The 24907-nt window shown below is 36.9% G+C and overlaps 6 protein-coding genes across 6 annotated transcripts; 4 read left to right on the top strand and 2 right to left on the bottom strand.

Annotated features, from left to right (window-relative positions):
• Nucleotides 1-217: 217 nt before the first annotated feature.
• On the bottom strand, nt 218-3004 carry LOC112082914. Its single transcript, XM_024150627.1, has 4 exons — nt 2872-3004; nt 1399-1521; nt 1109-1253; nt 218-342 (listed from the first exon to the last, which is right to left on the bottom strand). The coding sequence occupies exons 1-4, from the start codon at nt 3002-3004 to the stop codon at nt 339-341; spliced, it is 405 nt and encodes a 134-aa protein (XP_024006395.1). The 3' UTR covers nt 218-338.
• Nucleotides 3005-6104: 3100 nt separating this feature from the next.
• Nucleotides 6105-8359, top strand: LOC18011152 (sugar transport protein 9). Its single transcript, XM_024150595.1, has 4 exons — nt 6105-6243; nt 6764-7086; nt 7175-7804; nt 7898-8359. The coding sequence occupies exons 1-4, from the start codon at nt 6105-6107 to the stop codon at nt 8357-8359; spliced, it is 1554 nt and encodes a 517-aa protein (XP_024006363.1).
• A 389-nt stretch (nt 8360-8748) lies between these two features.
• LOC18011151 (thioredoxin X, chloroplastic) lies at nt 8749-9869 on the bottom strand. The gene is made up of 2 exons (XM_006393100.2): nt 9453-9869; nt 8749-9163 (listed from the first exon to the last, which is right to left on the bottom strand). The coding sequence occupies exons 1-2, from the start codon at nt 9801-9803 to the stop codon at nt 8957-8959; spliced, it is 558 nt and encodes a 185-aa protein (XP_006393162.1). The 5' UTR covers nt 9804-9869; the 3' UTR covers nt 8749-8956.
• Nucleotides 9870-10042: 173 nt separating this feature from the next.
• Nucleotides 10043-12401, top strand: LOC18011149 (E3 ubiquitin-protein ligase RING1-like). Its single transcript, XM_006393098.2, has 2 exons — nt 10043-11052; nt 12052-12401. Exon 1 carries the CDS (start codon nt 10134-10136, stop codon nt 11049-11051), a length of 918 nt encoding a protein of 305 aa, XP_006393160.1. The 5' UTR covers nt 10043-10133; the 3' UTR covers nt 11052; nt 12052-12401.
• An 883-nt stretch (nt 12402-13284) lies between these two features.
• Nucleotides 13285-20747, top strand: LOC18010989 (myosin-3). The gene is made up of 24 exons (XM_024150237.1): nt 13285-13675; nt 14285-14609; nt 14713-14814; nt 14910-15053; nt 15185-15335; nt 15423-15450; nt 15541-15706; nt 15810-15873; nt 15974-15987; nt 16084-16168; nt 16284-16387; nt 16471-16609; nt 16812-16930; nt 17083-17235; nt 17653-17742; nt 17856-17933; nt 18068-18226; nt 18326-18532; nt 18686-18891; nt 18998-19133; nt 19214-19343; nt 19452-19598; nt 19692-19759; nt 19856-20747. Exons 2-24 carry the CDS (start codon nt 14289-14291, stop codon nt 20510-20512), a joined length of 3468 nt encoding a protein of 1155 aa, XP_024006005.1. The 5' UTR covers nt 13285-13675; nt 14285-14288; the 3' UTR covers nt 20513-20747.
• Nucleotides 20748-21322: 575 nt separating this feature from the next.
• On the top strand, nt 21323-24897 carry LOC18011217 (phytochrome-associated serine/threonine-protein phosphatase 1). Its single transcript, XM_024150408.1, has 10 exons — nt 21323-21644; nt 22112-22258; nt 22347-22414; nt 22521-22578; nt 23169-23279; nt 23390-23440; nt 23530-23673; nt 23762-23857; nt 23957-24028; nt 24483-24897. The coding sequence occupies exons 1-10, from the start codon at nt 21564-21566 to the stop codon at nt 24564-24566; spliced, it is 912 nt and encodes a 303-aa protein (XP_024006176.1). The 5' UTR covers nt 21323-21563; the 3' UTR covers nt 24567-24897.
• Nucleotides 24898-24907: the final 10 nt, after the last annotated feature.

Here is a 24907-nt window from a genome sequence, read left to right as displayed (position 1 = left end):
TGTTTCGTGTACTTCTCGATCGACTACAAACTATACCATCTCTATATATATACAACCCACAAGTTTACATTTCTGTTATTTTGTTTAGATACTTAAATATTCATGAATGACTAGAAAATCTACAGTGTATAATTTTGTTAGATCTCCTGTAATATTTTGGTGTCTATATATGTAACATCCCTATTACAGGCTTCCTAAAAAACCGGAGAAATAGGGCATGTTAGGTTGGCCATCTAACCGCATTCGGTCAGACGCCTGGTTTGGTCCAGTTGGTGAGCCTCAGGTCTGCCAGGATCGAAAACGCCCAGATAGCAATCAACAATATAGACATAACTGATCTACCTGAAAATGAAAACAAAGAAGGAGGAGGGGTGAGTAATTGGGATTACTCAGCGAGGATGGACCTTAAGGAGGTCCACAACACCATCTAACAATCATGGACACAGCAGATAGACTAATCCTAAGTCAAGCTAGCAAACAAGGGTAACCCTACAAGCAACTACCAAGTAACAAAGTAACTTTATCCCATTGAGGAGAGCATCACCGTCTTATCAACAGTGTCACTCTGTCCACCCAATCACCACAGAAAGGGGTCACCCATTCACCACAGAAAGGGATCTCAACAAGTAAAGGTCACTCAGTCGTCCTCAATCACTACAGAAAGGGACACATCCCCAATCACACAGAAAGGGTCACAAGGCGGTCACACAGACAGGCCTCCAGCCATACAGGCTCCGGGAGGATCGGCGTACCTCCCGCTCACCGTTGGACTAGCCCAATCCAGCCACTAGCCCAGCAAGAAACACCGCCCAATCACCACAGAAGGGGTCGGGGACCTAACAGTTCTATATCACACAACCTAGACTATCTCAAACAAGGTAATCCAGATCACACACAATCAATCCATATTTTAGGGTTTCATAGATTAGTTCCAAGTTCAGGTTTAGTCATCAAGGTTCCTCCAACAACCAGCAATCATCAACAATCAATCAACAAGGAACCAGGTTCTAGTAATCTAACCATAGCACACAGATCTAGTACTTAACCTAAGAGAAGGCTAACTACTATGAACAGGAGTGAAAGAGAGGGTGAAGCACAGGGTCCTCACCTTGGCACAGAAGGGCGAGCAATAGAAGGAGGTGATGGCATAGGAGAAGGATGACGAAGTGGAGATCCACCATCACTGGATTCGGTTTCAAGAGGAGGAGGAGTTAGAGGCGCACACATCTTGCAATGGGGAGAGAGAGGTTCGGCTGAAAGGAGAGAGGGGAGAGATTAGGGCAAGGATGAGAAAGAGGAAGAGAGAGAGAGCAGATCTGGACACCCGATACGCGGTTCACGATAACTCTCGTGTATAATCACGGATCAGGGCGAAACCGGTCTCATTAGAAAGCTTACCTCCGGGGCTTCGATTTGATATATTATACGTCGCGTGGAGCTTCACGGATCGCCGGGAAATCGTCTCAGAAGTGAACGGCGGTTTAAGAGAAAAAGTGACGAAAAAGAGAGAAGATGAAGAGACTAGGGTTTTAGAAATTGATGAAGGATCAGAGGTATTTATATTAGGTAAAATTAATCTGGACTGGGCTTAATAGATTAGATTAATGGGCTTGCAGAGAGTTAAAAAGAGACTAAAAAGAGATTAGAATTGGGCTTAATTAAGAATGATGGTTTAATTTAAATAAACCGGAATTGATTTTTAGTAACAACCGACCCGGCGGGTCGGGGTGTTACAATATATGTATTTGATTTTTTATTTGGTTGTTACCATTTTCTCTTAAGTTGTGATATTTAGTTTCATATATATGTATTTCGTTATTTTCTCTATTTGGTAAACTAAATTCATCACTAGGTCATATCAAACTAAAAATCGGTTAATAACCTTCATTAAAATTGGTTCTAAATCGTAACCAAACTAACTGTAAATAATCTCCAAGACGACATTTTTTTTTCTTTCTTTTTTATATAACAACCTCAAAAATAGACTTTAACATGTACAAACTACTAATATTTATCACATTCAAATGCAATTATCAATTTGTTATTACAGGTTTTTATTCTCGGGGTAGAGACTTTTTTTTCCTTCTTATCTCTCTTACACAGTCTTATCAACTCTTATGTAATAAAAATACAATTAAAGATTGTCGTAAAAAAACATAGAAACAGTCTAAAAAGACAGGCAAGTTTTCCATTAAAACTGAGTTTAAAGAAGATAATAATTAAAAACAAAAACCACTTCCCTATTCATAAGCCAAGATAAATCTCTAACAGCTCATAAACACAATCCATTACTAACAATAGATCACGAAAATTCGTATATTTAAGAACCCCACAAGCTCTCAAGTTTTGGATCAAAAGCTCTCAACTTTGTTAAGAGTATTGGTTAAGAGCATCAATGACTAAACTCAATCACAAAACTCAAGATTTTGAGATTGAAAGTCTGTGTAGTGGTTAAGAGTATAATATAATACCAAGATTTTGAGAATGACAGTCTATATGTTAACTAGTAACAAATAGTATAATACAAAGAATGATCTTTAAAGGAGCTTTTGAGATTGAAATTCTGTGTAGTGGATATCAAGTGGTGGGCTATAATATGAAATTTAACCTTCGTAACTTTTTTTTTGGTCGAACTGTGGATTCCATTTAATCAATCAATGTGATACAATAGAGCTCGGAGAGTGTCTTTAGCGAGAGTGTCAGCCTCGACATTATTAGAATGAGAGACAAAATAAAATGAAATCAAAAAGAAAGATAACGCCAGGTGGCATATATCCTTAACAATAGCATGGAACTATGTGTGTATTTCCTGCGAATTGGTGAGATTCATTAAGGTTTGAGAGTCCGATAGAACCTGCAAACTCTAGTAACTTGCATCAATAGTGGAAATCAAAGCTTCCCAGAGTGCCCATGCTTCTGCTGCAAATGCAGAAGGTACAAATTGGTGTGAGGCAGAACGATGCAGCGGTCTCTCTTCCTCTAAGTGTCGGAAAATGAACCCCATACCGCAGCTGCCTGAGTCTGCGTGCCAAGCTGCGTCAACATTGCAGATGATGCTGAGAGTGTGAGGAGGAGGAGACGTCCCCACCTGAGGTGTGTGAGGTCGTCACAGGGAGTTCGTCGGATTAGGGTTTGCAAGTCGAGTGAGAGAGATCTCACGAATAAAGGTTTCAAGTGGTGGTTATTTGCAATTGACTTTTCTTTGTTTTTCCTTTAATTTATGATATTTTTTCTTTAATATGTGTCCACCGAGAATATCCTCTTAAATTTCAAATTTATTGGCAATCCAAAAAAAAATCGAATTTGCAAATTCTCATCTTAAAAATCAGTGAATCACTGCTAATGATTTTTTTTTTCTTACATTAACTAGTTCTTATTATACTAAAGCACAAGTCACATGACCAATTACATGGTGACATGTGGCAAAACAATAAAATAATTTTTTTAAAAAACATATACGTTTTATTTAGAACTATAGTAACTGTCTTAAAAAAATCAAATTACTCCCTCATATCTACACGATTTCCACGATCTAGCGTAAATATCTCCTTCTCTTCCATATATATTTCTGATGTTTTTTCAATGATTGTAAATTCAAACTTTCATTTTTTTCATTTTTTTTCAAATTATCCTCCGATTCAAAGTATGATCACAGTCTTCTTCCTCCATTTAATTCTATCGCTTCATAGACTCATTAATTCAAAAGTAACCACGTAAACGTTAATCTTATTTTTGTTACACAGTCTTTAACTCAGGAAATTATTGCTTTATTATTTTCTATCTATTTTTAGAATTTGCAGTATTCTCTTGGTGAACATGCTAGACAGATTGACCAAAGAGTCTCCTTCCATCGCCATCCACACTAATGTGCGTACTACCATGGATGCATTAGTAAGTAGCCGACTAGCGGCACCCAAAACAGTTTTTTTTGTTTATTTCATGGATTTCCTATTCTGTTATCAGTAAATTACCTCCAATATCATTTTTATACATATGTATTGCTATAATTTGTTTGATATAGCCATTATAGTGTTTTTATGATCTATATTGACTCTATTCTTGAAAGGGTTTTCAAATCCAATTTACTTCTGTTTAAATCTCTTTTTTTGGGGAAATTTGTGTTGTATTTTTTTTTAACATATGTACATTTAGATTAAAACACATATTTAATTTTGATGTAATCAATTAGATTTTCTTGAATAGAAAAACTGTTTTGGTCAGTTATTATGTGTTGAAAGCATTGACCAACTGCTATTATAATAAACTATTAAAATAGAAACAAAATTATTCTAGATGTAAAAACCAATGACATAATTGATAACTTTTGGATCATTATTGTCAATAATTTTACGAATAATATCAATTAATTTAAATAAAAACTATAACAAAAAAAGTTAAAATAAAATTTGAATCGTACGTAGTACGGAGTATAATACTAGTAAAATATAATACAAGACCAAGGAGATTGCAAATTATTGGTTAAGAGTATGATATGAAGTTTTATCTTCGTTTATTTTACGCATATTTTCTTTCGCACTTCAGAATATTGTTTAGCAAAAACATGGACTTTCATCTCTACTATTCCACTTATACTTACATTCTTCGTTGGTTAATAGCTACGTTTCAAAAGAACTAATTAGTAATTTCTCAAATCATATGATAAATGTATGATTTTGGCGAAAAATAATACAAAAAACATTAACTCGTAACAATCGCTAGAACATGTAGAATAGAGTTACAATATCTCATTAGTGCAAAAAAAGAACCAAAAACCTTAATTAATAAATTGGAGAGTTGCATGCAGCACCGATGCTACAGAAAAAAAAAAGAAAAAAAAAACAATAGATAGCTAAAAAAGCAGTAACATGATAATAGTTACGCAGGAGAATGCGATGTATCACTACACTGATTGATCCATTTGGAGAAATAGAGGCGCCAACACAACAAGAAGGAGATGATAGCCGTTACAACGCAAATTATTCCGGTCACTAGACTCACTAATTCGGAATTGTTCATCTTCAATATATTCTTCTTCACCGCACCAAAAAATTCTTCTTTTTCTAACTTTGTTTCGTGTCTTCTCGATCAACTACAAACTACCATCTCTATATATACAACCATTCAATCACAAAAGTTTACATTTCTGTCAATGAATCGGGGAAATCTGTGAAACTGAACATTTTCTTGTCTTTCATGAATATTTCAGTATCTAACAAAATGTAAAATTTTCATTTTTTTTAAGTAGATACTTAATATTCATGAATGACAAGAAAATGTTCAGTTTCAATAGTATCTAGTAAAAATTGAAAATTTAACATTTTGTCATATATACTGTAATATTCATGTATGACAAGAAAATGTACAGTACTTTGTTAGATCTCCTGTAATATTTAGGTCTCCTTATGTATTTGATTCTTTATTTGGTTGTTACCATTTTCTCTAAAGTTGTGATATTTAGGTACATATGTATTTCATTATTTCCTCTATTTGGTAAACTAAATTCATCAATAGGTCTTGTCAAGGTAAAAGTCGGTTTATAACCGTCATTAAAATCGGTTCTAAATCGTAACCAAATTAACTAACTGTAAATAATCTCCAAGACCACTTTTTTTCCTTTTTCTTATAACAACCTCAAAAATAGACTTTAACATGTACAAACAAACTACTAAATCGAATTATTTATCATATTCAAATGCAATTATCAGTTTGTTATTAGTTTATTACAGGTTTCTATTCTCGGGGTAGAGACTTTTTTTTCTTCTTTCTTATCTCTCTTACACAGTCTTATGTAATAAAAATACAATTAGAGATTGTCGTAAAAAAAACAAAGAAACAGTCTAAAAAAAGACAGTCAAGTCTTCCACTAAAACTGGGTTTAAAGAAGATAATAATTAAAAAACAAAAACCACTTCCCTATTCATAAGCCAAGATAAATCTCTAACAGCTCATAAACACAATCCATTCCTAATTATAGATCAGGAAAATTCTTATATTTAAGAAGCCCACAAGCTCTCAAAGATTTGGATCAAAAGCTCTCAAGTTTGTGTATGAATAAAAAAGCAGAAGCTGAAAATAAACTAATAAGTGAAGAAGAAGAATAAAGAATGGCTGGAGGAGCCTTTGTATCAGATGGTGGTGGAGGAGGAGGAAGCTATGAAGGCGGAGTCACCAGTTTTGTCATCATCACCTGTGTTGTGGCCGCCATGGGAGGTCTCCTCTTCGGTTACGACCTCGGAATCTCAGGTTTGTATATTCTCTATATGAGTGGACATTTGTGTTTTTTTTTCCTAAGTTTGATTCGTTTCGACGTGTATGTTTTTTTTAAAGAAAATTAAAATTCCGATTTGTCTTCAATCGGTTTGTATTTTTTTGGTCCGGTTCAAATATGAATAACAGAAGTATTAAAATCAGGGGCAATTATATAAAATGATTAGCTAATTTTTATGAATATTATATATAACTTGGAATGATGATAATGAGTTTCTTGACAAAAAAAAAAAGAGAAGAACAATGTTATTTTGGTATAATTTTTTTTTTTTAAAATTCACTTCACTCGGATTTGGTTTGGTTCCGGTTGTTGGAAAATTATGTTACCGTTCGCTTTAAATTAAATTCGGTTGGTTCCGGTTTGAAATTTTTTTGTTTGGTTTTGAATTGATTGCCACCATAATTCTGTTCAGTTTCAGTTTGAAAAGAGAAACGTTGGTTTGATTTATTTAACCAATCTAGTTTCAAGGAAATGTAATGTTGGTATCTTGTGCAGGAGGAGTGACATCAATGGAGGAGTTTCTGAGCAAGTTTTTCCCTGAGGTGGATAGGCAAATGCACAATGCTAGGCGCGAGACTGCTTACTGCAAGTTCGACAACCAATTACTCCAATTGTTCACTTCCTCACTCTACCTCGCGGCTCTCGTGTCTTCCTTTGCAGCTTCTGCTGTCACAAGGAAATACGGACGCAAAGTCTCCATGTTCGTTGGAGGTCTTGCTTTCCTCATTGGTGCTCTGTTCAACGCATTCGCCACCAACGTCGCAATGCTCATCATCGGTAGATTGTTGCTTGGAGTCGGTGTTGGATTCGCTAATCAGGTTAGTCTACTTTTGGTTTTTCATATGGAAAATTCTCCTTTTGGTTTGGTTTTTGTATGGCTGATTTTTCTGGTTCTTTTTTCCACAGTCTACTCCGGTTTACCTCTCGGAGATGGCTCCTGCAAAGATCAGAGGTGCGCTCAACATCGGATTTCAAATGGCGATTACTATCGGTATCCTGATTGCAAACCTAATCAACTATGGAACATCTAAAATGGCTAGGAACGGATGGCGAGTGTCTTTAGGTCTAGCTGCTGTTCCAGCGGTTGTAATGGTCATCGGATCTTTTGTTTTGCCCGATACACCTAACTCTATGCTCGAGAGAGGCAAGTATGAACAAGCGAGAGAGATGTTGCAGAAGATTCGTGGAGCTGATAATGTAGACGAGGAGTTTCAAGATCTTTGTGATGCTTGTGAGGCTGCTAAGAAAGTGGAGAATCCATGGAAAAACATCTTCCAACAAGCTAAATACAGACCCGCGCTTGCTTTCTGTTCCGCGATTCCTTTCTTCCAACAGATCACTGGTATCAATGTGATCATGTTCTACGCTCCTGTTCTCTTTAAAACTCTCGGTTTCGCTGATGATGCCTCGCTCATCTCTGCGGTTATTACCGGTGTGGTCAATGTTGTCTCTACCATTGTCTCCATTTATGCCGTTGACAGATACGGAAGAAGGATTCTCTTCCTTGAAGGTGGTATCCAAATGATCGTTTGCCAGGTAATGCTTAGTTTCTTTTAGTATACGTATTGAAACATGAGATGATGATTGCGTACCTTAACATATACTGCTCTTGATGGGTCATTTTTGTAGATCGTTGTTGGTAGCTTGATCGGTATGAAGTTTGGAACGTCAGGATCAGGGACCTTGACACCTGCAACAGCGGATTGGATCCTAGCTTTCATATGTTTATATGTTGCAGGATTTGCATGGTCATGGGGTCCATTAGGATGGTTAGTACCAAGTGAGATCTGTCCGTTGGAAATCAGACCAGCGGGACAAGCCATCAACGTTTCTGTCAACATGTTCTTCACTTTCCTCATTGGACAATTCTTCCTCACGATGCTTTGCCATATGAAGTTTGGTCTCTTCTACTTCTTTGGAGGAATGGTTGCGATCATGACCGTCTTCATCTACTTCTTGTTGCCTGAGACAAAAGGGGTTCCTATTGAAGAGATGGGAAGAGTGTGGAAGCAACATCCGTTCTGGAAACGTTACATCCCAGATGATGCAGTTATTGGAGGAGGTGAAGAGAGCTATGTCAAGGAGGTTTAAGAGCCAAGAAAGTTAAAGGTTTCAAAGCCTAGGCATTGGTTTTGCTTTAGCCGTTGGTGTTTCGTTGCTTTTTCAAGGGAATAAGCCACCAAGATGTGAGAATCTGCTGCCGAGAGGAAGAGGAGAAGAATTGTAAAAAAAAGTCTTTAATGTTGAACTCTTTTACCTGTTTCATTCCAATAAAATCCAAGCAGAATTTGCCACTTCGCATCCAGTTGCGTTTGTTTTTCTATTCCTTTAGCTGCCAAATGAACTGAAGTGCAAAAATATGCCAAAAACGAGTTCATAGGGCACAATACTGCAATGATCAGTCATGCTATGAAACCCGAACTAAACAAAAAAGACAGATATACTAAAGCAATAAAGTGAAGGAAAAAAAGCCAAGTATGAGCAAAGAAACCTAGATGTATATATCCCTATGATACTTGTTTGATTCTGAGAAGAGCTCAAGTCTTTTCCATTAGTAAAACTTGTTGCTAGATTTACACATTTGATAAGAAACGGGTGATGAAGATCATAATGGGAAGAAGAGATTTTGTTTACACAATAAATAGTGTGTTGATACCGAGGAATACCAGTGGAGAGAAAGAGAGACGATTAAGAAACAGATATTGTGTTCAAGAGACCATCAATGTACTCCTTAAGCTTGGCTTTTGTAATAGCACCTTCCCTTCTGCTACCTGGAACTTCCTTCCCGTCTTTGAAGAGGATGAAATGCGGTAAACCATAAACCTTGAAATCTGCTATTAACTTGGGATTAGCGTCGTGATCAATCTTTACAATCGTCAATCTGTCACCATATTCCTGGAAGAGGGAAAACATTTCAAGTTTTTAGAAGGCAAGAAAACTTGAAATGGCATTTTACTGAGTATTCAGTAGATTCTTCAAAATTTTGTTGGCATTTGCTGACATTTTTAGTAATTATACATCAAAATCTTTGTGTCATCAATTCAAGCGATAAACAATTCAATCGATCTCACTCAGCTTCAATCCTATCAAATTCTCGCGATTCTAGAGCAGAACCAATGAACAATATACGGATTCTGTGATCAGCAACACGGAAAATCAAATGTGATAATAAGCTATACAAAACCTGAGATAAGGATTCCATAGCGGGATAGATCAATTTGCAGGGACCACACCAAGTCGCGACGAACTCCACCAGAACCGGCCGGTCCGATTCCAGAACCGTACTCGAAAACTCACTTTCTCCGATCTCTTTGATTCCGCCGCATCTTATCGCCGACCTAGAAGCATTAGCTAAGAGTTTCCTGGTTCGTTTACCACCGGACCTGAACGAAAGTATGTGGCTATTAGCCGAGAAGGATGCGACCTGCGCTGAGCTCAGAGGCTTGACGGATACGGAGGCAGCCGAAGAGAGAGAACGAACCGGAGTGAGATATGATCGGATAAGAATCGTAGAACTGGAGACGATACAATCCATGTCTTCTTCCTCGTCCTCCAATTCCTCAGTCAATGTTTCAGTTGCTGCTATTGTGTGGAGGAATAGAAACGAAGGCTAAAGGTGATGACTTTTTTTTACGGTCCCCAAACTTTTTTATTCATTCAATTTGACCCCGATACTTTAAGGAAATTGAACTCATATTGGGCCGGGCTTGTTAGAGCCCATAATTGAAAAAAGTCATCGCCGGAGACTCCGACGACTCGAGAGAGATATCGAGTCGGCGATACAATTCACAGATTCGAAACTCCTCTCTCCTCTGTTCCCAATTTTTTGTGGTTTCAACCTCTTTGAAATTTACAGATTCCGGCCATGTCTTCCGGCGGAAATTCAATCGAATCCTCCGTCGTGGCGGCGGAGAAGATGTTCTTCTGCTATCAATGCAATCAAACAATCACAATCTCTATTTCTTCCTCCGCTGATCCTTTCTGTCCTCTTTGCAACGGAGGGTTCCTAGAGGAATACACGGAGCCTAGCCCTAATCCAAGCCCTAGTCTCATCTTCCCGATCTCCGATCCAGTCTCATCTCGCTTCCCCTTCATCCCAGCCATGGACTTCACGAACCCAAGCTTCTTGGGACAATCAATGGAGGTACAGTCTACTCAGCAGCAGCCTGATGCTTTCGATCCGGTTAGATTTATCCATAACCATCTTCAGCAACTCCAATCAAGCGGTATCAATGTACAGCTTTTGTTCGAGAACCAACTCTCGGATCTAGCTAATCCTTTACCAGGAAATCACGGCGATTACTTCTTTGGTCGTGGTCTCGAGGATCTGATCCAACAATTAGCTGAAGATGATCCGAATCGGTACGGAACTCCTCCGGCTTCGAAATCCGCCATCGATGCGCTACCGACTGTGAAAGTGACCAAGGACATTTTGCAATCGGAGATGAATCAGTGCGCGGTTTGTATGGATGAGTTTGAAGACGGTGTCGATGCTAAGGAGATGCCTTGCAAACACTTGTACCATCATGACTGCTTGCTTCCATGGCTGCAACTGCACAACTCGTGCCCTGTTTGTCGACATGAGTTACCCACAGACGATCCTGACTACGAGAACAGGAATCGTGGAGGTCAGACGAGCGGAGATGGGGGAGGATCAGGTGATGGTCAGCAAACGCCGAGGAGGTTTAGTATATCGTTTCCATGGCCGTTCAGAAGACAGGATACAAATTCGGATTCTGGCAGTGGATCTGATATGGATACTAGGCAAGACGAATTGGATTGAGGTTTGTGACTCTCAATCCCGCTAATCTTGGCATCTTATATAAAAATCTGCTTTTTGGGAAATTTTTTTTTTTGTATGTGTTGTCTGTGTTCAAAGTGTGTTCATTGTACAAAGGACCTGATAAGTAGAGTGGTTATAATAGCTTTGTTAATGTCAGTAGTGATCTAGGAAAACGGTATGCTCGGGCTCATGCAGCTTATAGTTGGAAATTGGAGTAGGCAATTTAGGTATCTGTTTTGATGCGTGGTATATGAGTTAGGTTCAGTGGCATTCAAATGTCGTAACTTAACCTCAATGCTCACTAGGTATAATAGATTGTAGATTTAAGCATACGAAAACATGGTCTTCTTTTGCTTGCTCTTAGTTGTGATGCATGAATCTTGGATGTCCCGAGAGTCTTGTTTTTCATCTTATCCAATATATATATATGATGCTGAAAGTCATTACTTTTGGGTGTTATTCAAGGTTTTTAGGAAGGGGAAGTGTTCATTGTTGTAGCAAATATGTTTATATGTTACAAGCTTCTTGGTTCTGCTTACCAGCTATATATTGCAAGGTTTCGTCCATAGTCCATACTATGGATTGTGCCTGTGATTTTCACATCAATTAGTCGAATATTCACTTCTTGTTCGCCTCTATTTTGACTGTGATGCTGAAAAAGCAGACCTTTGTCGATTTAGAATTCATTTGAGTATGGCACATCACTTTATGTAAATGGTAACCGTGGTCATTAAGCCAGCTTGAGCCAAACCGGTCTCTTATGTTGTGTTCTGACTGTTGAATGTGGGTCTGCCCATAGGAACACGAAAACGTATCGGAACTTTGAAAAATCAGGTCTACTTTGAACCGGTCTTTATAGGACAAGCTATGAGCCGGTTAAGGCCATCACAATGTGGTCCTAGCTCGTGGGGTTGATGTTATTTAAGATGGTGATTAGTTTGCTTCATGTCTTGTTCGATGCCTTGAAGGTAAACCTAATGTTGGTTTTGTTTCTTTGCAGTCACAAGCGAAAGTGTCTTTGCTTGGAATGGAAGCAAACGTGAAGGAGAGCCCTACAAAAGACAAATTCATTTGTTTTTACACACTCAAAACTTGTAAGATGGTGGAGGAGCAGAAGACTGTATATTGTTACTTTTTAGTGAGGTTTCACTTAAATTACTTGTACATATCTTAACGTTTTCATTTTTTTTTACCCGTTCCTTAGAATTGCATTACGAAAGTGAGAGTTTAATTTGCAATTTTCTCTGTATTGTAATTGCTATTAAATTATTTTCCAAAATATGGTTGTTGTTCTGTAATAAATTCTTAAGACTTTTTCTTCACCAATTTCAAATAAATAGTTTTGGGCATGATTACAAAACTTAATCATAGTTTTGGGCATGATTGCAAAATGAACCAAAACTTATATTTATATTCGTTTCATTAAATTTAATCTTAATCGCACCATCAAAAACTTTTGTAACTAACCTCCATAGTTCAATCAAAATGTCTAGGTGTTTCGTAGAATGTAATAAATCAAACAATGTCGGGTCTGCATCACTCTTTATCATGATCTTAATGTTATTTGGCCAAAGAAAGAAAAGAAATATTGTTCTTCGGCATACTAGCTAACTACCAATTATTATTATTCTTGTTGAAAAAAAGGCCTAAGTTTTATTATTTAGTAACAACGAAACGAATATAAGTTAAGATATTCTCAGGTTGTAATGTTAGATAAATATTTTGTTTTTTTTAGAAAAATGTTAGATATATATTAAATATATGGTTGACTACATAAGACGGAGATGTGATCGAAACATGGACCAATTCTTTATATATTATATAAAAAACAACATGGACCAATTCTAATTAATTTATTGTTACTTGATAGAGTTCTCCTTGTTAGTTCTTCTCCATAATCCATATGATAAAAATGTGAAGTTATCTTGAATTTGAAATGTGAAATTCCCGATAATCAGTTGCAAGAGAAAGTTTTTTAAAATTCGAATCAATAGTCCTGCTTAATCATAATTTTAAAAAACATTAAATGAGGAAAATATTATCATTAAACTATTTGATCACATAATTCGAAAAACAAAAGCATCAGTTAGGAAATATTAAGGGTAAAATCGGAATTTCGGCCACGTGAGGTGCTTAAAATTCCACTGTTGGTGGCCAAAAAAGACATTCAAAATTGTCGGATGTCTAATTAAATATCGAAATTGTAAGTAAGAAATAATTAAGAGGAGAGAAAACAGTTTTACTAAGCAGAGAAAAAGTTGCATCTTCTCCTTCTTCTTCCCTTTTCCGATTTTCTCTCCAATTTTCTGATTATCTCTCAAATTTTCTCACTCAAACACACCATTGCTACTGTGAAACCTCAACTCTTACTTATCTTTCCTTTCTCTTTTTTACTTCCACAACATTTTTTTTTCTTTCTCTAAACTCATTCCTTAATATTTTTCATCGTTTCTGAGTTTACATTGAAAAATCATAGAAATTTATTTAGAGGGCGAGTTTTTTTGTGTGGGTATGTTTGAGATCGATCTCATCAGGGAAATCAAATTTCTGTGCATCTGAAGTTTCTACATTTAAGTGGTTGCTGATTGGCGGGTTTTCTCCTTTTGGGTTTCTAATTTTAAAAGGTAGATCGAATCAATCTCATAATTTCAATCTTTACTCTTGATATTTTCTAATGAACTCATCAAAAATAAAATCTGTATCTTTTCCTTTTTTAAATCATGATATGACATGAAGATTCAATCTAAAATTGGTTTGTCTTAAGATCAGATCAAAGTTTTGATAGTCTATTAACAATTCAAGCCAAGAAAGCTGTGTAAGATCAAAGCCTTAGATTTATTTGTTCCTTATGTTTATTACAGTGACTTTGGTGAGAATCCATTGGATCTTGCATTGCTTTTTACTTCAATAATTGCGTTTCTTTATTTAGAAAGGAAACCAGAAAGTCTCTGCATTTCACCTCAGAGTATTTCATAGATTGCCTAATCTAAGGAACTTTTTCTTTTTTGATTGTGGAACTCTATAATAGCGACTGAACATTGAAAGAGCACTTCGTTCTATGTCTTAAAGTATGGTCCCCCTCTATTGTTCTGTTAATAAACTTTGGACTATGTCTTCTTCAATAAGCTTGTTGGAAACCAGAACTACTTTCTCTTTATGGTCTCATTCTTTTCGAACTGAACAGCTCAATCTCTCTCTCTCTCTCTCTCTCTCTCTCTCTCTCTCTCTTACAGGAAAATGTCTCAGAAGGTTACACCATTTGTTCAGTCACTTAAATCGATGCCGGCAGATTATAGGTTTCTTGGTTCACCAATCTCTGATCCCCTTGAGACTTCCTCTGGCTCAAGTGTTTGTGTGACCGATTTGCTTATTCCACGAAATGGTTACTTGAAGAATGGTGTTAGTGGAACTGAAAATGCTAATGAGGATTCACCGTATAGCGTGCAAAGCGTTTCAATTGGAGAACGTTCTTCAATTGATGATGGAGATCCTGTTGTGCCCTTGCCTCAGAGTAATGATCGTCGCTGGAGCGACACAAGCGCATATGCTCGGAAAAAGGTATCCTCAAGGTTCTTATGTTGCAACTTCTCTTGATTTTTACGATGAAAAACAAACATTAGAGCAAACAATCCTTTTGAACAAAAAAGTTTTCATTTTACAGGTACTGCAATTTTGGGTGCAACTTCCAAACGGTAACTGGGAGCTGGGGAAGGTATTGTCAACTTCAGGAGAAGAGTCTGTTATTAAACTGCCTGAGGGAAAAGTAAGTGAAATTTTTCAGTTCCCTTTAGTTAGATGTTGATTATTATTATTTTAGGTGTTTGATGGGAAATCTATTACCACACTTGATTTTAACAGGTTTTAAAAGTCATATCAGAGACTCTAGTACCTGCAAATCCTGATATTCTTGATGGAGTAGACGATCTCATGCAACTAAGTTACTTAAATGAGCCAGCAGTGTTGTACAACCTTGAGTATAGGTACAACCAGGACATGATATATGTAAGCCGTTTGTGCTAATATATACTTTTTTTTTTGGGTCTCATGTTGACAGTCTTTTCTGTGATTTCTTTAGTGAAATGTTACAGCCTTTCTTATTTGCTTTTCTGAATTGGTTTCCTTTATGGTGTTAGACAAAAGCAGGGCCCGTTCTGGTGGCTGTGAATCCTTTCAAGGAGGTTCCTTTGTATGGAAGTCGCAACATTGAAGCATATAAGAATAGATCAAATGGGAGCCCTCATGTCTATGCTATTGCAGATACAGCAATCCGTGAAATGATACGAGGTAAGATCATGTTTTCTTAATATATTTATTGTTTTGACGCATTGCATTCTATGTTTTGATTCTTATCTTTTTCGGTTTCCATTCCAGATGAAGTTAACCAATCTATCATTATCAGGTTAGTCAAAAATTTCTCCTTTTAAAGTTTTCATGCCTCTGTGATAGTTGTTTGAATTGTTTTCTTATCACAAGATTTCTATTTATCCAGTGGAGAGAGTGGAGCAGGGAAAACTGAGACAGCAAAGATTGCAATGCAGTACTTGGCTGCTCTTGGAGGTGGAAGTGGGATCGAGTATGAGATATTAAAGACTAATCCCATCTTGGAAGCATTTGGAAATGCAAAAACATTGAGAAACGATAATTCTAGTCGTTTCGTAAGCCCCCAATCCCCATTATGCAGACTCCTACTCTTTTACTTTTAAACTTTGGGCCTTTTTTTTTGTCTCATAATATTTGTTTGATGTTAAATTTTGACAGGGGAAGCTGATAGAGATTCATTTTAGTGAAACAGGAAAGATTTCTGGTGCCAAAATTCAAACATGTAAGAATAAACCTTGTAGTTGTCTGCTTCAAAGTGATTGTTATTTTTTACTTCACAAATGCTGACTTAGCTTTTTGCTATATTTCTTCAAATTTTGCAGTTTTACTGGAAAAGGTAAGTTCCTCGATAGTATTTCCGCTGCGTCAAATTCTTTCATGTTGAAATATAGTTTGGTTAACTTTGGCATGCTTTCTTGACATATTTTAATAGTCTAGAGTGGTTCAATGTGCGGAAGGAGAAAGGTCATATCACATATTTTATCAACTTTGTGCTGGGGCTTCACCTACGCTTAGAGGTATGATTTGGATATTTGATTCCTAAAAGAGCTTTTAAAAATTCTCTTAAAAGAAATTCTCCGGTTGCATCGCATATATCTGACTTTTTTTATATTCCATTCATTGTTATATCAGAGAAGCTAAACTTGAGAAGCGCAAAAGAGTATAAATATTTGATACAGAGCAATTGCTATTCAATTAATGGAGTTGATGACGCAGAACTTTTCAACGCCGTTAAGGTAAACTCCATCATTCAGTACCAAAAAAAAAAAATTATTTTTTCATTCTCTGCATACTTTTTCATTCAGTATCTATGTTGCAGGAAGCTCTAGATATTGTGCACGTTAGTAAAGAAGATCAAGAAAGTGTATTTGCAATGCTTGCAGCAGTATTATGGCTGGGGAATGTTTCTTTCAACATTATTGACAATGAAAATCACGTTGAACCTGAACCAGATGAAAGTAAGGGTCTTCAGTCCTTTCTCTTTTCACGTTATTCTACTTATCTGTATATCGCTAGCGAAAATTTCACCTATTGTTGTGTTTCGTTTTCTTGGACAAAGGTTTTGCTGATTTCAAGTTATTTTGCTTAATATTTGTGGCTCATCTGGCGGGGTGCATGAGCAAGTCTAAGTGTTGCATTTGTTTTTTTTTTCTTTTCCAGGTTTGTCAACTGTTGCTAAATTGATGGGGTGCAACATCAATGAGCTTAAACTAGCTCTATCGAAGCGTAATATGAGAGTTGGAAATGATACTATTGTACAGAAGCTAACACTATCGCAGGTAGGCCTTTTATAAAGAATTGCTGGCATTTAATCTTTCTATGCGTATCATGATCTATGCTTCTTATCTATTTTGCATCAAGCCTTGCAGTACACACTGAAGACAATGAATTCTTTTTTTTTGTTCTGAAACTTTTTCTCATTTGCTTTCAGGCCATTGACGCAAGAGATGCTTTAGCAAAGTCAATCTATGCCTGCCTGTTTGACTGGCTGGTTAAACAGATAAACAAATCTCTTGCGGTGGGAAAGAGGAGAACTGGCCGATCCATCAGCATTCTTGATATCTATGGCTTTGAATCATTCAATGTATGCTTTAGTCTCTCCTTACGTTTCTTCCTGCATGAACTTACAGAAGCTATCTGCACATTAGATATTACTAAATCATAGAAACTTTCTGGGAAACTGGGGGAACTCATACACATAGTGAAGAATATTGAAAGATCAACTGGGATGAAAATTAGGATGAGACTGTCACTTAGAAGCTTGATAGTTTGTTTTCAGTATACACCGCACTGTCTCTAAGTTAATCCATTAAACATATTTTCTCTATAGAGATTTCTGACCTTATCTTTTCTAAAAGCTCAACTTGTGGTTTGTATTCACATTGCATGATGGGAAAGGATAGGACAAAGATTTTACAGAAAATGGTTTCATGTATGCATCTTCTGTTTTACGTTTTGTACCTATGTCAATGTTGCTGAATAACTACTTCACATGTTGCAGAAAAATAGTTTTGAGCAGTTCTGTATAAATTATGCAAATGAGAGATTGCAGCAACACTTTAATCGTCATTTATTCAAGCTGGAGCAGGAGGTAAAGTTGCTACTTTCTGCTATGTGTTCTTGTAGTATATCTAGGAAAAGCATTCACATGACAGGCAATCTATCGAGTTCTCTGGGATAAAATCATTCTTTCTGCTTTTCCAGGAATATATCCAGGATGGCATTGACTGGACAAGGGTTGATTTTGAGGACAACCAAAATTGTCTTGGTCTCTTTGAAAAGGTAATGGGATAGCCAATCTCCTCTACTGTAGCTGCAGAGCAATTGCTGCGATATGTTGTGTTGGAACCTGTCTATTGTTTATTCCAAAGCATGTTTTCTAAGTTCTAAGACAAGTAAGTATCACTTCTGTGCAGAAACCATTAGGTCTGCTCTCACTTCTGGATGAGGAATCCACATTTCCGAATGGCACAGATTTGACACTTGCAAACAAGCTGAAACAACATCTAAATGCTAATTCATGTTTTAGAGGAGATCGAGGGAAGGCTTTCACGGTTGCTCATTACGCTGGAGAGGTAACAGCTTTAATTCATGTTCCAAAACTGAAACAGGAACTAGTCTTCGTCAATGATTCCTTCATGATGTGCCAATCTTTACTTGCTTTTCAAACACAGGTTACATATGAGACGACTGGCTTTCTAGAGAAGAACCGGGATTTGCTGCATTCGGATTCAATTCAACTTTTGTCATCTTGCTCTTCCCACCTTCCCCAAGCGTTTGCTTCTAGTATGCTCATTCATTCTGAAAAACCTATTGTTGGTCCTTTATACAAAGCAGGTGGAGCTGATTCCCAGCGACTGAGTGTAGCAACTAAATTTAAGGTAAGCCACTTTTGCATCAAACACAGGTTGCTTCTATATCTGCTCTTGAACGAGCTAAGCTTGTGTCGCTTGTTGTTGTTTGCTCATCTCATTAACATTTTTTGCTTAGTTTAGTTAAAAAGTTTGATTAATAACCATACTGGATATTTTTAGGGTCAACTTTTCCAATTGATGCAACGTCTAGGGAACACTACTCCGCATTTCATTCGCTGTATAAAGCCAAACAATGTTCAATCTCCCGGGTTGTATGAGCAAGGGCTTGTCTTACAGCAGCTAAGATGTTGTGGGGTCTTAGAGGTGGTTCGAATTTCCCGGTCAGGATTTCCTACGAGAATGTCTCATCAGAAATTTGCCCAAAGGTAACAACTCCATCAGAAACCATTTTCGTTGCAATAATGTTTTATCATTACCCTCTCTTCTTTCGTTGCAGTAATGTTGTTTTATATATTTTGTATCATACTTTAGGTATGGTTTTCTTCTGCTGGAGAGTATTGCAGCCAAAGATCCTCTAAGTGTTTCGGTTGCAATTCTTCATCAATTCAATATCTTGCCAGAGATGTATCAAGTTGGCTACACAAAACTGTTTTTCAGAACTGGCCAGGTACTATAGCTAGTCATCTGATGTCTTGACTTCACAAAATCTGAGACACTTACGGCAATATTTTCGCCTGACCATTACAGATTGGAGTTCTGGAGGATACAAGGAATCGCACTCTTCATGGTATTTTACGTCTCCAAAGCTGTTTTAGAGGGCACCAAGCACGCTGTCGTCTAAAAGACCTTAAAGGAGGAATTACTGTTCTTCAATCATGTATTGCCCCTTGTCTCATTTCCATATCTTGGTTTGTTCTGTTATTTCTTCATAGTAGAGACAGTTTCAGTTTCAGCTACGGCTTCTTCATACATCCTTTTGTTTCAGTTGTTCGTGGAGAAAAGATAAGAAAAGATTACGCAGAGTTACTACGGAGGCATCGAGCTTGTACTGATATACAAAGCCATGTTAAGAGAAGGATTGCTAAGAGACAGTATAAAGCCAAGGTTGATGCATCCATTGTTCTACAGTCAGGTAAAAAAAAAGGGTTGATTTAATTCTCGTCTCTGAAACAAACCTTGAAATCAAAAAGTTTCAAGAATTGCTGAAACCTTCATTTTCTTGCAGCAATTCGTGGCGAGCTGGTTAGAAGATGCGCAGGGGATATTGGTTGGCTAAAATCTGGAGGCTTTAAGGTCCTAAACAAATTTTCCATTATTTTCTTGCATCTCAGCCAAGGTTTTATATAAATGAAACATTGCTAGACTCGTAAAAGCGATTCTTTTACGCAGGGAAATGAGTCAAAGGAGGTGCTAGTGAAAGCATCAGTACTTTCCGAACTTCAGCGCAGGGTTCTGAAAAGCGAAGCTGCTCTTCGTGAGAAAGAAGAGGAGAACGATATTCTCCGACAAAGACTCCAGCAGTATGATAACCGGTGGTCTGAATATGAAACCAAGATGAAATCCATGGAAGAAATTTGGCAAAAGCAGATGAGATCATTGCAATCTAGTCTTTCCATTGCAAAGAAAAGCCTAGAAGTGGAGGACTCAGCGAGAAACTCGGATGCGTCGGTGAACGCATTTAGCGATGCGACGGATTTATCAGGAAGTGGTGATTTCAGGACACATGGCAGGACAAGAAGTGTAGGAGTCGTGGGTTTAAGCGTGATAAGCCGGTTAGCAGAAGAGTTCGGACAAAGAGCACAAGTGTTTGGTGATGACACAAAGTTCTTGATGGAAGTGAAATCTGGTCAGGTGGAAGCAAACTTGAATCCGGAGAGGGAGCTAAGAAGGTTGAAACAGATGTTTGAGACATGGAAGAAGGATTATGGAGGGAGATTAAAGGAAACGAAACTGATACTAAGCAAACTTGGGAGTGAAGAAACAGGTGGTTCAGTGGAGAAGCCGAAGATGAAGTGGTGGGGGAGGTTGAGGAGTACTAGGTATTAAAATTGGTCTCTTCTTGAGACGAACGTCTCTTTTTTACACGTTTGTTGTTCTCTGTGAGGTTTTGGTTTTATTGTTGAGAAGTAAAAAGGCTCTCCATTGGATTAAAAGAGTCACGTTTCTCGTTTCCATCCAAATCCACCGGCAAATTCAGTAAATAATTTTTTTTTTCTATATATTAAACATGTATTTTATAAATATCGATTTGTTAATAAAGCTTCACAAATCTTGTGGACCAGTGTTGTAATAATATCTATTGTTCTTTTAAATATAATTTTTTGGTAAAAATATTAAGATTTTATTACCATTTTTAAATTTTAACAAAGAACAAAGATTACAAAGAAAATAAATTAACCGAAAAGAACTAAGAACAATAAAAATACAAAACTACAACCAAAAATACAGTAGACACGAAAGTTTAGAAAACCGCCAGACCTATAAAAAAATAAAATAAAACCAAAACAAAACCAAACATAAAAGCAACAATCATACACCAAAAAAACAAAACATCTATTTTTGCCATAATTCTAAAAAAACTAAAATTCTCATTTTGTGCCATGAGCTAGAAGCCAGTCTTCAAATCAATAAATATATTCTATAAAAAAACTTCAAAACTTCAAAAATTTCATTTTTAAGCAAAATAATACTTTACATTTTTTTCCTAGAAAACTTGGTAAATATAATGTTTTTTATTAGATCAGAAAATAAAATGATGTTTTAATGCGTTTGCCAAAAAATGTTTTAATTGTGTTGCCAAAAAATGAATGTTTAATGTAATAATATATGGACGGGATCGAGTTTGAAGACGGGGAAGACCAAATTGGGTTTGGGTCGAGATTGTTTTGGTTCGTTCTGTCCCCTTTCTGCCTCTCTCTCTCTCTCTCTCCTTCCTCTTACGTAACCCTAACGAAGCGGAGGGAGCAATGCTCTGCTAGATCTATCTTCGCTTCAATTCTCCACCAAAGATCGTGGAAAGTCGCCATTGAAATCGACGAAAGAGGAGGAATTTCTACTTACATATATATATACAGAGAGAGAGGGTATATAAGTCGCCATGGATTTGGATCAATGGATATCCAAGGTTAAAGAAGGCCAACATCTCTCTGAAGACGAGCTTCAGCTTCTCTGCGAATACGTACGCTTTCTTCTTCTTCTTCTTCTTCTTCGTCTTCTTTGCTTGCTCTCTCTCTTCTGCGAGGATTCATGCATCTACGAACCCAATTATTTGCGTTCTCGATTGAGGGCTTTAGCTTGCTCTGCTCTCGAACTTGACTTCGAATCTTGTCTCTACCTTAGTGTTTTCTTTGTCATTTTGGTTTATGGATTTTAGGGTTTTTCGCTCTCTCTCTCTCTCTTCCCTATCTTTCTACGGAGATGACTCCAATCAAGTTATTAGGGATAACTTATACTTCTTCTCTAGCTAATTTAATTCAGTAACGGATGCACAAGGGCTTGCACGCGCTTGCAAACTCTTATTACAGAAATTTTGTAACTCGTCAAAGCCTTCTTCGTCTTCTTTTCGGTTCTCAACGGTTGATTTTCGTTACAATGAGATGCATTGGTAATCACAAGTTGTTCTGATACGTTTATACTGGTTTACAGGTGAAAGAAATTCTCATTGAGGAATCAAATGTACAACCTGTCAACAGTCCAGTCACCGTCTGTGGTGATATCCATGGCCAGTTTCATGATCTCATGAAGCTTTTCCAGACCGGAGGTCATGTTCCCGAGACAAATTACATATTCATGGTATTGACTTCTTTTCTTTTGTGCGTCTCGTTCGACACATCAGTCAATATGTACACAGAGTTTAATTTTCTGTGGTGCATTTTCTCAGGGTGATTTCGTTGATAGAGGTTACAACAGTCTTGAAGTTTTCACTATTCTTTTGCTTCTTAAAGCAAGGTATGTTTTTCAATTAAATTTTCAGAAGTTATGCTCTCCGTATGCCATTGTTCATGCTTCTCTTTTTCTTAAAAACCGGTCTTTATCTTGTATTTCAATGTTTTAGATATCCAGCCCATATCACACTTTTGCGTGGAAATCATGAAAGCAGACAGCTAACTCAGGTATGCACTATTCTGTTTGACTGATGTCTGTTGTTGCAATGCTCTTCACGCAGTTCCTAGTAGTCAAGTAATTTTGATTTTCGTCCTCAGTTGTTGTAACTGGTTTTGAAAGTCTGAATTTGTGCATTCGGCAATGCCATGCCAGTTAATCGAGCATTTAGTTTGAATCGAATACTGGAAAGCTAAAGTCCATGCTTTAGTTAGTAACATGGTCCTTGGCATCCAATTATTTCTTCTTGGATGTTCTTGATGTGTTTCTATTTCTACCCATATCTTATAATTCTTAACATCCACTGTCAAGGAAGAAGGTTGTAATGATATTTTCCTATACTTCAATGCACTTATGGGAAATCTTCAAGATGACTAAGGCGAGGATTGTACCTCCTGTTGCAAATTAGTTGTGTATTTCAAATCTACTGACAGTATATGATCAGTTATATTTTTTACATGGTGACAAGTCTTGGGATGTTTAAAATGTTCTTGTTCAACTTTCATGCTACGCTTGGTTCGTATGTTGTGCCCCTGCAGGTTCACTTTTTTAAATTAAGTTGTTGTCTTAAATATTTGTTCCAATTTTATATATTTGCTAGGTGTATGGTTTCTATGATGAATGCCAAAGAAAGTATGGTAATGCTAATGCATGGAGATATTGCACGGATGTTTTTGACTATCTTACACTCTCAGCTATTATAGATGGCACAGTAAGTATTTCATTAGCATCTGTGGCATTGTATCATGATGTATTTTCTCTTGGGACGTATAATAGGCGTATCTGTATACTATATTTAAAAGGATTGCATCCTTGATGTAGGTTCTATGTGTTCATGGTGGCCTTTCACCTGACGTACGGACAATTGACCAGGTTAAAATGTGCTGTTTTATTGTTTTTCTTTTTCACCCTGCTAGTGTTATTCATGATTGATTAACTTTAGATGTTATTGTGTCCTTTAGATAAGACTGATTGAGCGGAATTGTGAAATTCCGCATGAAGGACCCTTCTGTGATCTTATGTGGAGCGATCCAGAAGATATTGAAACATGGGCTGTCAGTCCACGTGGAGCTGGTTGGCTTTTCGGATCCAGGGTTACCTCTGAGGTATGTTTTTTTGTTGTTAAATTTTAATAAGCTGTGTAAGAAAGAAATCGGTTTCATTTTCTTGATCTTTGGTTTGCTTCTTGTGCAGTTTAACCATATAAACAATCTTGATCTAGTATGTCGCGCGCACCAGCTTGTACAAGAAGGTTTAAAGTACATGTTCCAAGATAAAGGTCTTGTAACTGTAAGTCTGTTGCTTCTTATGATTCATTCTGGCTAGTTTGAAGTATAATAATCTGCTTGGTGATGTTTCTTCTCTTTGTTTTTTTTTTTTTGTCTAAAGGTGTGGTCTGCACCTAATTACTGCTACCGCTGTGGGAATGTGGCTTCTATATTGAGTTTCAATGACAACATGGTAAGTCACTTGTTTCCTATTTTCCTACTGATGTGCCATATTCTCGTGCTCATGTTCTTATTACATTTATTCACTTATTTTCTAAACAAGAGAGGTGTTTATCTACGTACTGTTTTTGATCTGTTAAGTTACTCCTTGTATTGCTTATCTCTCGACTCAAATATGTACAGACTTCTTGTTTACGGGAATTTAGACAAAATTCTAGTGAGAGAGAGTTCGAAGTATGTTTTTATATAATAGCTGCAGTATCTCGTATCAGCATTCATGGGTTTAACAGCTACTGTGATATATATGAAATATGAAATCACCTAGTTGGTGCTTTAGAATTTATATCGGCCCAGATCAATCACGCTCTTTGTGTTCTTCTATAGACCTGTTTCTGGGAAGTGTCTAGGATCTGATCTAGTCCTCACTCATTGGTTATGATTTGTTGAATATATGCTTTAATTACCAGGAAAGGGAAGTGAAGTTTTTCACGGAGACAGAAGAGAACAATCAAATGAGAGGGCCAAGGACAGGTGTTCCTTATTTCCTGTGATGAATGATGATGATCCTACATTATTAGTCTCCTATTGTTCTGATGAAGTTAGCGCCATTATCGCCATTGGCTTTATGTTCTTTCAAGGTATATCTTTCTGATGTTTGTTTACACTTCCCATTGTTTTTTTTCCGTCTTCTTTTGTGGAAACATTTTCTTGTGAAAGTGAATGTCACTTTGGCAATTTTAGTGGTTTTGATACACTATTTTTAACTTGATCTAGACTATGGATGTTGTTGCTATACGTGCTTTTTTCGTTTGGTTTATTTTTCTTTTGTATGTAAGACCAATTTTAGGAAATTTTATTATCACATACCTCGTTTTCTCGGTTTAGAACGGCT

Source organism: Eutrema salsugineum, unplaced genomic scaffold, assembly GCF_000478725.1.
Source record: "Eutrema salsugineum unplaced genomic scaffold, Eutsalg1_0 scaffold_7, whole genome shotgun sequence".
Lineage (NCBI taxonomy): Eukaryota > Viridiplantae > Streptophyta > Magnoliopsida > Brassicales > Brassicaceae > Eutrema > Eutrema salsugineum.
Note: the sequence above shows the minus strand (reverse complement) of the source record. Positions and strands in the feature narration are given on the sequence as shown.

Bases quoted from the DNA above. Each gene is read 5' to 3' on its own strand.
- LOC18011152 (XM_024150595.1), top strand. From the start codon at position 6,105: ATGGCTGGAGGAGCCTTTGTATCAGATGGTGGTGGAGGAGGAGGAAGC. The intron at 6,244-6,763 runs GTTTGTATATTC...TATCTTGTGCAG, and splicing joins TTACGACCTCGGAATCTCAG to GAGGAGTGACATCAATGGAG. The intron at 7,805-7,897 runs GTAATGCTTAGT...TCATTTTTGTAG, and splicing joins TCCAAATGATCGTTTGCCAG to ATCGTTGTTGGTAGCTTGAT.
- LOC18011151 (XM_006393100.2), bottom strand. From the start codon at position 9,803: ATGGATTGTATCGTCTCCAGTTCTACGATTCTTATCCGATCATATCTC. The intron at 9,164-9,452 runs GTTTTGTATAGC...TCCCTCTTCCAG, and splicing joins CTATGGAATCCTTATCTCAG to GAATATGGTGACAGATTGAC.
- LOC18010989 (XM_024150237.1), top strand. From the start codon at position 14,289: ATGTCTCAGAAGGTTACACCATTTGTTCAGTCACTTAAATCGATGCCG. The intron at 17,743-17,855 runs GTAAAGTTGCTA...CTGCTTTTCCAG, and splicing joins TATTCAAGCTGGAGCAGGAG to GAATATATCCAGGATGGCAT. The intron at 17,934-18,067 runs GTAATGGGATAG...ACTTCTGTGCAG, and splicing joins GTCTTGGTCTCTTTGAAAAG to AAACCATTAGGTCTGCTCTC.
- LOC18011217 (XM_024150408.1), top strand. From the start codon at position 21,564: ATGGATTTGGATCAATGGATATCCAAGGTTAAAGAAGGCCAACATCTC. The intron at 21,645-22,111 runs GTACGCTTTCTT...ACTGGTTTACAG, and splicing joins TTCAGCTTCTCTGCGAATAC to GTGAAAGAAATTCTCATTGA. The intron at 23,280-23,389 runs GTAAGTATTTCA...TCCTTGATGTAG, and splicing joins CAGCTATTATAGATGGCACA to GTTCTATGTGTTCATGGTGG.
- LOC18011149 (XM_006393098.2), top strand. From the start codon at position 10,134: ATGTCTTCCGGCGGAAATTCAATCGAATCCTCCGTCGTGGCGGCGGAG.
- LOC112082914 (XM_024150627.1), bottom strand. From the start codon at position 3,004: ATGGGGTTCATTTTCCGACACTTAGAGGAAGAGAGACCGCTGCATCGT. The intron at 1,522-2,871 runs GTTACTAGAGTT...CTAAAACCCTAG, and splicing joins GATTTCCACTATTGATGCAA to TCTCTTCATCTTCTCTCTTT. The intron at 1,254-1,398 runs GTAAGCTTTCTA...CTCTCCTTTCAG, and splicing joins ATCAAATCGAAGCCCCGGAG to CCGAACCTCTCTCTCCCCAT.